The sequence below is a fragment of the Lynx rufus genome, unplaced genomic scaffold (assembly GCF_022079265.1).
Source record: "Lynx rufus isolate CCGP_SWC_20201006 ecotype Redwood Valley unplaced genomic scaffold, mLynRuf1.p SCAF_6, whole genome shotgun sequence".
Taxonomy (NCBI): Eukaryota; Metazoa; Chordata; class Mammalia; order Carnivora; family Felidae; genus Lynx; species Lynx rufus.
Genome location: NW_025814878.1, coordinates 46,716,347 through 46,728,643, shown reverse-complemented (window position 1 = coordinate 46,728,643; position 12,297 = coordinate 46,716,347). Strand labels below are relative to the sequence as shown.

Sequence of the window (12,297 nt, the reverse complement as noted above, 5' to 3'; positions counted from 1 at the left end):
CATCTGGTTACAAATGCTCCTGTGATGAATGCAAAAAAGGGGTGCCGTGCTAATGTGTTCACTGCTCAGAAGTAGTCACAGGGTGTATTGCTTGCTCTGTGTGAGACATCTTATGATGGTGGTGGTGGTGATGATGATTAATGCTGATGGAAGCACAAAGAAGATGAGGGGGGAAAAGGCAAAAAAAGGAAAAGAAAAGAAAAGAAAAGGAAAAGAAAAGAAAAGAAAAGAAAAGAAAAGAAAAGAAAAGAAAAGAAAAGAAAAGAAGAAGGGAGGAAGGGAGGGAGAGAGGGAGGGAGGGAGGGAGGGAGGAAGGAAGGAAGGAAGGAAGGAAGGAAGGAAGGAAGGAAGGAAGGAAGGAAGGAAAACAGTGAAAAATGTCCATTTAGGAAAGTCTTTGTAGAAAAATGAAGTTTATAGCTATTTTGTTTTCAAAAAGGGAAAGAATGCTTGGCTGAGAAAATGGAGATGCCAGAAAATGGTCATTATAAAACAAAAAAGTAAGCCTTCAGTAGCAGGATCTGTAAGAAGCGCTTTAAAATGGGGGGTAAGGAGCCATATTTTATTGCAGCTGAATGAAGAAAGAGGTACTTTTTAATACTTTTTGGTTTTGAGCACACAGTCATTGTCCTTTTTTTGATAAAGCAGTCATAAAGCTGTTTTATATAATCTGCCTGCTCAGGTTTCTGTAGTCACTTGAAATACGGCGAGTGAAAAATGTAGCACAGCTGATGATGTCAGTGCTAGCATTTAGACATCCCTGTAGCGGTTCTCCGGCTGTCCAGTTAGCAGAAATCCCATGCTCATATTCTGAGACTGCAGCACATTTTAAATTTTATTATATTATTTCTTAAGTCCTTCTAGCCTGTTGAACCTATAGACTGTTTCATATCCCTTGGCACCACTTTAGCTGGCACGGTGAAGAAAGGTTGTACGTTACATATATGCTTCATGATTTTCTTAAATGAAAAGTGCTTCAATAAAAATTGGGGCGCCTGGGTGGCTCAGTCGGTTAAGCGTCCGACTTCAGCCAGGTCACGATCTCGCGGTCCGTGAGTTCGAGCCCCGCGTCGGGCTCTGGGCTGATGGCTCGGAGCCTGGAGCCTGTTTCCGATTCTGTGTCTCCCTCTCTCTCTGCCCCTCGCCCGTTCATGCTCTGTCTCTCTCTGTCCCAAAAATAAACAAATGTTGAAAAAAAAATTAGAAAAAAAAAAAAATTAAAAAAAAATAAAATAGGGCCACTAAATTCAGGAAATGAGAAAGTTTGGAAGTAGTGTGGTGTGTGTGTGTGCGCGCACACGTGTGCGTGTGACCTTCCTATGTCAGTGCATTTTATATGAAGTCTCTTTCTCTTAAATGTTTAGGTCCTGTGCATAACTAATACATTGCTGTGTGATTACTGTTTTCAAAATTTTAAAGATGAAGTTGTTTTTTTTTGGTGATATTGATGAGGCATTAGGCGTATCATTGTCTTTGTGAGATTACCAATCCTTTAATGATCTTGTTCTTTTTTTTTCTTGTTTTAGGGAGCCTCCCATTCAATATATAAATTAGTTTATGTTACAAACACTGATGCTTGTCACCAATTTGAGAAAGGAGTGATGAGAGGGAAAAGTGAAGAAAAATTACAATTTTTCCTGGTTGCCAAATGAATTGTCTGTTACATAATAGATAATTAACTTAGAATTTTATGACTGGGATCTGTGTAATTTGCAAAATATGGAAAGGTGTCACCAGGAACTTTGCTGGATGAAATTCAAGTTCCCATATTTTGAGAATCCATTGTTAGAAACAAGATATAACCCCTCTCCTCAAGCTACTGTTTACCAGAGAGGATATGCTTTGTGTTATTTTAAAAGATAGAGTGCTCGCTTCAGCAGCACATACACTAAAACGATAGAGAGCACATTGTTTCCTAGAATGCCTAAAGTCCTGTTCAGGTTAAAGGAGAGATTGTGTCTGGTTGTAAAGATAAGAAAAAGTTTCATGGAGAAAGTAGTATTTAAAATAATAAATGGCTGGAGCACCTGGGTGGCTCAGTCGGTTAAGCGTCCGAACTTCAGCTCGGTTCCATGAGTCCTAGCCCTACGTCGGGCATTGTGCCGACAGCTCAAAGCGTGGAGCCTGCTTCAGATTCAGTGTCTCCCTCTCTCTCTGCCCCTCCCCTGCTTACACTCTGTCTCTCTCTCAAAAATAAAATAAAAACGTAAAAAAAACATAAACAGTAAATGGCAAGATTTCATTCTTTTTGATCACCAAGTAGTATTCCATTTTATATACCGCATCTTCTTTATCCATTCATCAGTCGATGGATGTTTGTGTGTTTACCATAGTTTGGCTATTGTTGAGAGGTGCCACTATAAACACTGGGGTGCATGTACCCCTTGAAATCAGCATTTGCAACAAAGTGGATAGAACTAGAGTGTGTTATGCTAAGCAAAATAAGTCAGTCAGAGAAAGACAAATATATGAATTCACTCATGTAGAATTTAAGAAACACAACAGATGAACATAGGGGAAGGGAAGGAAAAATAACATAACAGAGCGAGGGAAACCATAGGAGACTCTTAAATACAGAGAGAACAAACTGAGGGTTGGTGGGTGGGGGGATGGGCTAAATGGGCATTAAGGAGGGCACTTGTTGGGATGAGCACTAGGTATTATATGTAAGTGATGAATGTCTAAATTCTACTCCTGAAACCAGTACTACACTGTATGTTAATTAACTTGAACTTAAATAAATAAATTTAAAAGTAAATTAATTAAAAAAAAAACACTTGAGTTTAAAATAAACAGTAAAGTCCCAGTTAAGAACATGAGATTTGGGGTTAAATGTACTGCTTATTAGCTTTGGTGTGACCCTGGGTTACCTTAGTTTTCTCAAGGGTAAAATGAAGATAATTTCTACTTTACCAAGTTATATGGATACACACACTAATGTGTGATATGCCTAGGAAACTCTGGCACAGAGTAAGCATTTAATAAGTAGCAGCCCTTACTGTTATTTATGTTACTATTACTGGCATTGATGGCTAGAAAGGCTTTTATGAGGAAAGATTCCAGGCAGAAGAGAGTAGCATTAGCCAAATTATAAAAGATTTAAAGAACAGGAAGGAATACTTTAGTCATTGTCAGTTGGGGAGAACAGAGAGGTAAGATTAGAGTGATAGTTTGCATGGTGTTGCACAGGGTTCTGGCCAATGTAAACAGTTTGGTCTTGATTTAATAGATGATACATAGATTTTTAAAGTTCTTATTAAAGCGGCATAATTAAAGCTGAATTTTTAGGAAGGTTAATTTGGTAAGAATTTGCATGATGGAAAAGAGTGGTCATAGAAATAAAAGTACCATTTCTTACTGTATCCTGCATCCCTGAGAGATTTATATAGTTGTATACCTCATCTCCTTTAGTCTTTACAATAACCCATGTTATTATTAGTACTCTAATCCCTATTTTATAGGGAGGAAACCAAGTCTCAGGGTTTACTGTCAGCAGGTAATGTATTTGGGGATGTGAGTTCACATCACTCTTCACAATTGCTCTGTGGCTGGAAGACCTGTTTGTAGACCGTTGCAGAGTTTGCACATTATACCCCTACATCTTGGACTTTGCTAGTTCAGTAAATTAACTGAATTGACTACTTTATTTTATAAAATACTATTTTTCCCTCCCAACCGAGGACTTTTCCTAAGTGGTCTAACCTAGTATCCGGATAAGCTTTCTCAAATTCTAGGTAGAACTTGAAGATATAATAGCCATTGCTTTAGTCTACTGATTTTCTTCATTTCACTCAATCCTTTTTGGATCTACTTAGAGAAAAATGTACTTGTTAGCTTTCCTAGACTCATGTAAAACCTGTAAGTTTCAGGGAGATTTTCAGATTTAAAATAATAGTACTTTTAGGAATAGAAAAACATCAAAGTTAAACGGAAAAAAAAGTTCCTAGTTTATATTAGAAATCTGGCCATAAGGGCTGCTATAAATATTAATGTTGGAATGAACTTTAGAAGACAGTTCAGCTCTTTTATTTCATAGATGAGGAAACTGAGGCCCAAGGTCATAGAACCCATACTAGTAAAAGATCTTGTTTTAGTAATAAACTCTGCTTATGTCTTACATGATTGAGGTATTCTCCCAATAAAAATGAATTGTGGTGATCTTTTCCAAATTTGTGGAAAATAATTAAGTTAATCAACAGGATCTTCTCACCTTAAAGTTTGTTTCTAAATGTTTAACCATTGATGGCTACAGTAAACATTAATGAAAAACTTACCAGAAATCTAAGTATAATATGATTATTACTGGTTCAATAACTTGGGGGGGTGTTCTATATGTGAATTTATGATTATGATTTCACAGTTTTTCTGACTGTGACTTAGTGTAAATTTTCTTAATACCTGTGATGTTATGCTATACTGCTAAGACACTGACCCTCAAGTACTGTACCTCCTGAAGACTTTGGAGAACCACTGCCTTACGATACACAGATTTCTTAGATTTATCTACCCGCGTCTTAACGAATTAAAAATGCTTTTCTCCTACTTTCTAAATAAATCACTACTTCACTCAGGTGAAACATATAAGCATACTTAGGAACATCCTGAGATGTAGTGATCTGAATTATGAATTAATACTTAAATGTGTATATTTTATATGGGAGATTAAGATTATAACTGACTGTGGTGTACTTCAGTATGGTCTTAGCTAAAAACCGCTAAATACTCATACCTAATTAAATATGTATTTTTAAAATCCCTTGAATACAAATTTAGTTAAACGTAATTGCCAGAAGTTAAAAAGAATATTTGGAAGTCAGTTTTGTGTGTGTTTTTATGTGCTTTTTGATTTTTTTATTTTTTGGAAGATATTTTTATTTTAAGTATTCTCTGCAACCACCATGGGGCTCAAACTCACAACCCCAAGATCAAGAGTCACATGGTCCACCAACTGAGCCAAATGCTCCTATACTTTGTTTTGTTTTTTAATGGTTAACCCAGAATTAATAGAAATGCATATTCACAGAGACCAGGAACATCTGGGACACATAATTTTTAAGGAATTGAGAAGACCTGACTTCTGCTGAATAACATTTCTCTTCTTTTCTTTGTTGGCATTTATTTAATATCTTTAAGGTCAGTTCCAGTAGCTGCTGTTAACCAGGCAGTTGGGGTGAGCCAGAAGTAGATAGATCCTCCCCCAACCCAGCTTCCTATAGCATTAGAAGATTTTTTTGTTGTCTCCAGCTTAAACATCTATAAAACATAGCACATTAAAATTTTTAGACTGCTTTAGAAATAGCACCAATATAAGATACACGTAGCTGTAATCTGTGGATCTGTATTCATATAGAAATCAAAGTTCCTTAACACTGAGAATTTTTCTTTAAAAAAATAGAGCTGATTTGATATATATGGCCAGTAGAAGAATTGTTCTTTTTTTTTTTTTCGTAAAATCTTAATAAAATAAGACTATGGAAATTGTATTTTCCTTTTTCAAATGGAAATTATAAATATAATGGTTAGCTTATTATATGAGTAACAAGATCAATGGAGATATTTATCATTTTAGATCCCCCCTCCCCCCAGAAATATCAGATACTGCTTTGTGGGTGATAGCTGACTATATTAGGTAGAACATCTAGGAAACTTAAATCACTTTATTATCCTTACTCTTATGGATGTTTCTTGTTTTTGTAATAAATTTCGTGACAAAGTTACTATAACTGGCAGCATTCAGTAGTCTAGATTTTTTTTCTCCCTTATGTTTCTACCCATTAGTAAGGAGGAACTAATATGGGCTGTGAAATCTTGCACTCTCCTTTATTATAAATTCAGAATGAATAGTAATAAAAGTTTTGTATGTAAATCAAATATTTTTAAATTGAATCACTTTAAACATAGAAATGGAAGCTATCAATATAAAAGAATATTGTAGTAATGCATTTTCTTCTAAAGCAGAAAAAAAACATAAAGCAAATGTAACATCATTTAAATTCAGATTTTTGTGCATAGTATAATATTGGTATCTAGAGAAGGCAGCATTCTCCTTAAGAGAAGACCAATAACTTATATTTATGGCTCTGGAAATATATCACAGGAATGGTGGTTTCTAATGGTAGTGACTTAAGGTGTTCTGACGCTGAAATACTTTATCATGAAGACCTTCCAGACTTTAAATAAGAATATCTTGTCTAACCCCACTTTGGAAATAGTGAGTTGGATTTGACATAATCTGATACTTTTTTTACCATTTTTTTAAAAGTTAGTATGATTGTACATTTAAGGAATGTTATGATACAATAGAATCCTAGACTAGAGTTTGTTCTAACCTTGGTTCTACCAATTAATAATAAAACTATTGACTCTGGGGCAGATAAAATATATCATCTTTAGCCTTTTTTCTTCATTTCTAACATGAGAAGGAGAATACCTCTCTAACTTTCCAGGATCTTTGTACAAATCAAATTAAATAACATTTGGAAACCATTATGGAAACTCAAAGCATTATAAACAGATGATAATGTACTATTTTGTGTAAGACTTTCATAGTGTGACTTCTCAGAGTAATTTTATTTCATTTGCAATATCTTTTTCTAGGGATTTCCTCAAGTATTTTACTTTTATTGTCTTTTTCCTATTCTCTGACCCCAGTGGGGTTCTGATTAATCTTTCACTTCATTAATGCTTTCAGTATGTCATGCATGATGGTAAGTATTGAGGATTTTAAGTCTCTACCTTTGAAGAACTCATAATCTAGTAGAGAAGAAACATGTATTTTTAAAATTACATCATGGTACCATTATTGATATACCAAAAATCATCTTTATAAATTAAAAAACAAAAGTCACCCCAAATCCCCCAAATCGTTGGACAAAAATATAGTAACTCAATCATCAAGAGCAGCATTGTCCAATAGAACTTCCTGCAATGAAGGAAATGTAGTAGCCAATAACCACATGTGACCGTTGAGCACATGAAGTCTGGCTAGTGTGACCGAGGAACTGAATATTTTATTTTAAGTAATTTAAATTTAAATAGCCATTCAGGGGCGCCTGGGTGGCTCAGTCGGTTAAGCGTCTGACTTCAGCCAGGTCAGGATCTCGCAGTCCGTGAGTTCGAGCCCCGCGTCAGGCTCTGGGCTGATGGCTCAGAGCCTGGAGCCTGTTTCCGATTCTGTGTCTCCCTCTCTCTCTGCCCCTCCCCCATTCATGCTCTGTCTCTCTCTGTCCCAAAAATAAATAAACGTTGAAAAAAAAAATTAAAATAAATAAATAAATAAATAAATTTAAATAGCCATTCAGAGACTTGGGTGAGCTGGGTTCCTCTCCTTCTATCCTAGGGGCTGGGCTGACAAACAGTGCTCATCAGCCATTGCCCAACTGCGCTGAACCATGTGTGGGGAGCATGTTCCCAAGTAGGTTACTTAGCCCCTAATGATTTAGAATTGAAAATATATTGTACAATAATTCTGGTATTCTGGCTTTATATACTTAGGATTTAAGTTTGATTTTTTTTTTCTTATAACATTGCAGTTTGGACCAGAAAATCCCTTTAGGACACAGCAAATGGCTGCCCCTAGAAATATGCTTTCTGGATATGCTGAACCAGCTCATATCAATGACTTTATGTTTGAACAGCAAAGAAGAACTTTTGCCACCTATGGTAAGGAGATAAGATTTACAGTTTCCAGTTTGACACATTTTTGGGTGTGTGATTATCTGTTTTATCTTCTTGCTTTTTAAATTTAATAACCTAGATTCCTTTTCCAAAAGGTGCATTTTCTTAAACACATCTATAAGTATTTATACAAGTGTGAAGTTAAACTAATATTTTTAGCTGTCATTCTAAATCTGCTGTGATTTCTGAGTACTAGAAATACTCTGTGGTCTTAAAAACAGAATGTTCTCTGTTGTAGTTGATAATGAACACTTGTTATTGAATGTCCATTATATGCAGGTCACTGTTGAAGTTGGTAAATGACCAGATAGTGTTGAATTTACTTTTATTTTTAATTCCAGTATAATTAACCCACATTGTTATATTAGTTTCAGATGTACACTATAGTGATTCAGTAATTCTATACACTGCTCAGTGCTCATCATGATCAGTGTTCTCTTAATCTCCTTCACCTATTTCACCATCCCCCCACTCACCTCCCTTCTGGTAACCATCAGTCTGTTCTTCATAGTTGAGTCTTTTTTTGCTTTGTCTCTTTTTCTTTGTTCGTTTGTTTTATTTCTTAAGTTGTACATATGAGTGATCATATAGTATTTTTCTTTCTCTGACTGACCTATTTCACTTTGACTTTATACCCACTAGATCCATCCATGTTGTTGCACATGGTAAAATTTCATTCTTTTTTGTGGCTGAGTAATATTCTTGTATATATCTTGTATATATCTTTCAGATCTTTATCCATTCAACTATCGATGGACACTTGGATTGTTTCCATAACTTGCCTGTTGTAAATAATGCTGCAGTAAAATAGAGCTACATAAATCTTGAATTAGTGTTTTCCTATTCTTTGGGTAAATATCCAGTAGTAGAATCACTGGATCATATGATACTTCTATTTTTAATTTTTTGAGGAACCTCCATACTGTTTTCCACAGTGGCTGTACCAGTTTGCATTCCCACCAACAGTGCACGATGGTTCCTTTTTTCCCACATCCTCGCCAACACCTGTTGTTTCTTGAGGTTTTGATTTTAGCCATTCTAACAAGCGTGAGGTGATATCTCATTGTGGTTTTGATTTACAGTTCCCTGATGATCAGCGATGTTGAGCATGTCTTCAAGCGTCTGTTGACCATCTGGATGTCTTTGGAGAAATGTCTGTTCATGTCTTTTGCTCATTTTTCATCAGATTATTTGTTTTCTTGGTACATTCTGTATATCTTGTTATTAACCGACTGACTTTATTCTGTTTCTCACATCTTCTCTCTGAAATGTTTTCTCTTATTTACTGAAGGACATCAGGAAATAGAATGGCCACAGATTCATTGTGTAAAATAATTATATCTGATCTGTCAGTGGTAGGATTTAATAAAGTTAACATGCATACAAGGTCAGGAATCTCCTCTAAAAGAAGATGGTCTTTATAATGTCCCTGTTGATAGTTCCACAGATTATAGTTCCTAGTCACTTATATCAGATTTGCTAGTATTCGGTGGTACCTTTCCTTTCTCTTTCTGTAATCCTCATCTGTGTCTTTATGATGTTGTAGTTGTTATCTTCTTTATGAATTAGTTTCTTGTGCTAATGTTTCTTTTCCAAAAAGTAATTGACAAAGAAAACTTTGAATTTTACAACAAACTTAATAATCACGTCTTTAGACATCAACACATTCTCTTTTTTTTCTTTCTTTGCAGTTAGAATTCTAATTCCTCCTTTTATTTCTTACAGAATTTGTTTTAAGTTCTGAACAAATTTTTCTGTCCTATCTACCATTAACTTCCATTATTATAAGATAGGATTAAAGAAGGTTAAGGGGAGCCTGGGTGGCTCAGTCAGTTAAGTGTCTGATTCTTGATTTCGGCTCAGGTCATGATCTCACGGTTCGTGGGTTCAAGCCCTCCATCGGGCTCTGTGCTGACAGTTTGGAGCCTGCTTGGGATTCTCTCTCTCTTCTCCTTCTCTCTCTCAAAATAAATAAATAAACTTCAATAAAACTTAAAAAAAAAAACATTTTTAAAGGTTAAGAAAACAGTATCACGTGAAATACTATGTATTCAGTGATGGTTTTTAACAAAAGTTATTTTCATAAAAAAAGAATATAAACAAATTTTAAAACTTTTAGGAAAGACAGAAGAAAAAGGTTACCTATAACCTCACTAAACTAAAATATCTACTGTTAGCATTATGATCTTTATCCCTCCAAGTTACTCTATACTGTAATTATTCTATAGTGAAAAATTTGCATCTCACCTTCTCATTCAGTGTTCTACCATCAGCATTTCCCAGTGTTAATTTATAATCCCAGTTTGTCATTTTTAAGACCTAGGTATTATCCATTGATGGGCTATATCATAATTTACATAATTTATTGTAATGTTGGAAAGTTACTTTTTTCTAATTTTTAGGGAGTGATGCAAACTGATTCACTGTGTATTAGTTTAGAGTTGTAGTAAAGATAGTATTTATCACAATACATTCTCAGAAACTGGTTTTGAAGAGATTGTCATGTGTTAGGTTATATTTCATCATGACAAGGTTATAATTAACAGTGTTCAAAAACTTAGACTGTATACTTCTGAAATCACCTAGAAGAGTTGGACTCTTCCAGTCCAATAAAATGGTTATAAATGCATTTGTACCCATAAAGGATCCCCTGTAAATATGAAGTATATGTGTGTGTATGTGTGTATAGCACATAAAAATCAATTTTATTACATCATGAATTTATTATTATATTCTAGCCTGTATGAAACAGACTTTTAAACACTTTGCTTGTTTTCTTTAGGGAGGACTTAAGCAATAATTTAGATAGCTAAAACTACTTTAAAACAAAACAGAAAAGAAAATGTCCAATAAAGCTTATACTGATACCTATTTTCTTTCTTAAATTATCCTATAGTAAGATTATTTATTTATTTATTTATTTATTTATTTATTTATTTATTTATGTTTATTTATTTTTGAGAGAGAGACAGTGCGAACAGGAGAGGGGCAGAGAGAGGGAGACACAGAATCTGAAGCAGGTTCTAGGCTCTGAACTGTCAGCACAGAGCCCAGTGTGGGGCTTGAACTCAGAAACTGGGAGATCATGACCTGAGCCTAAGTCAGACACTTAACCAACTGAGCAACCCAGGCGGCCCCTATAGTAAAAACATTTAAAACTAAGTTGGCTTAGATCTGGGTTCAAAAATGGACTTGGGGCTATCCTATATTAGGCAGCCTGGAATAAATGAAGTAGCCGATTGCTAAACAAATTATGGTCTGTCTCCTTTGTGATAATCTTAGAACCAAGGACAGTTTGCTTGAACTTAAATTAATAAACAAGTTAAACAGCCTCAGGTTTAGCAATTTCTCTTTTCTTTACCCCTAAGTATTCAGCAAGTATAGCTTCTGTTAACTTAAAAGTCTTCTTATTTTCTCATCAAAAGGTCTCGTCTAATTTCAGATCGTAATTCCTATCTGTTCTCTCTCACCCTTCTACATGGAATGTAAGGCTAGGAGACCTTTCTGTTACCTTCCCTCATTTGCAAAGTACCAGGGAGCAGATCCTTGCACACCTTGTACTAGTGTTATTTCTGAGACATAAAGGAGATGGCACGTGACTTCAGTTTTACGTGTCTCAAATATATCACTGTACAACCTGCTGGGCTAGAGAACAACCATTGATCCTACTTCTCTTCCCATTTTTAAATGGTTGTAGCAATGTTATAATCTAAGTGTATTCTTCCTGGAAGATTTCTATTGTACTCTACATTTTATTTATCACAAGACCCGCCTGTAGAGTCCGTATCAGTGAAGATAGGCTGTTACTTTAGCTTCTGTTTATGGTATTTCTCCTGATTTCATCTCTCAGTGGTTTGTGTGAATTCTTTTGTCTTATTTTCCTCCCTTTTCCTTCCAGGTTCTTGGCCTGTTCCCTGGCTAGTCTTAACTTGGGGCTTCTCAGTGAGGTTTCAGACTTCTTTTGGTCCTCCTGTTCCCCAGAATTTCCTCCACATCAGTCTGTGGAAGTGGAAAATAGAATTTAAAATAAACACCTTTAGTTTTACCAGTCATTATTTTTTTAACTTTTTTTTTAATGTTTATTTATTTTTGAGAGAGAGAGATAAGAGTGCAAGCAGAGGAGGGGCAGAGAGAGAGGGGGAGACACAGAATCTGAAGTAGGCTTCAGGCTCCAAGCTGTCAGCACAGAGTCCGACGCGGGGCTCAGAGTCATGAACTGTGAGACCATGACCTGAACTGAAGTCGGATGGGTAACCGACTGAGCCACCCCAGGTGCCCCTACCATAGTCATTATTAACTGAGCTTTCATTTTAGTATCAGAAATTCTTCATTAACCTTTTTAAATGATTTTGTAAAATACTCTGCTGAAGATGTATAATTTATGTAAACATTCCTTGTGTCATTTAGATTTAAACTGGTTCTAATTTTCACTATTAAAAATGTGATGTAAAAAAAATGTAGTGATGTATATCTTAAACTGAAGCAAAATGCTTTTTAAATTGTAATTTTAAATTATCTTTGTAAATATCTTTGTGCATAAAACTTTATGGGTTTTTTTCATTTTCTTAAGATGAATTCCCAGGGGTAGTTCTAAGAATATAAATGTTTTTGGTGTTTTTT

At 35.1% G+C, this 12,297-nt stretch overlaps 1 protein-coding gene across 1 annotated transcript in view; it reads left to right on the top strand.

Annotated features, from left to right (window-relative positions):
* The window catches only part of CDC40 (cell division cycle 40), a 61,749-nt gene that overhangs the window by 13,928 nt on the left and 35,524 nt on the right, over nt 1–12,297 (top strand). The window contains exon 3 of the mRNA XM_047101921.1: nt 7,533–7,662. Coding sequence (XP_046957877.1) covers nt 7,533–7,662 — 130 coding nt within the window. The remainder of the gene's footprint in view (nt 1–7,532; nt 7,663–12,297) is intronic.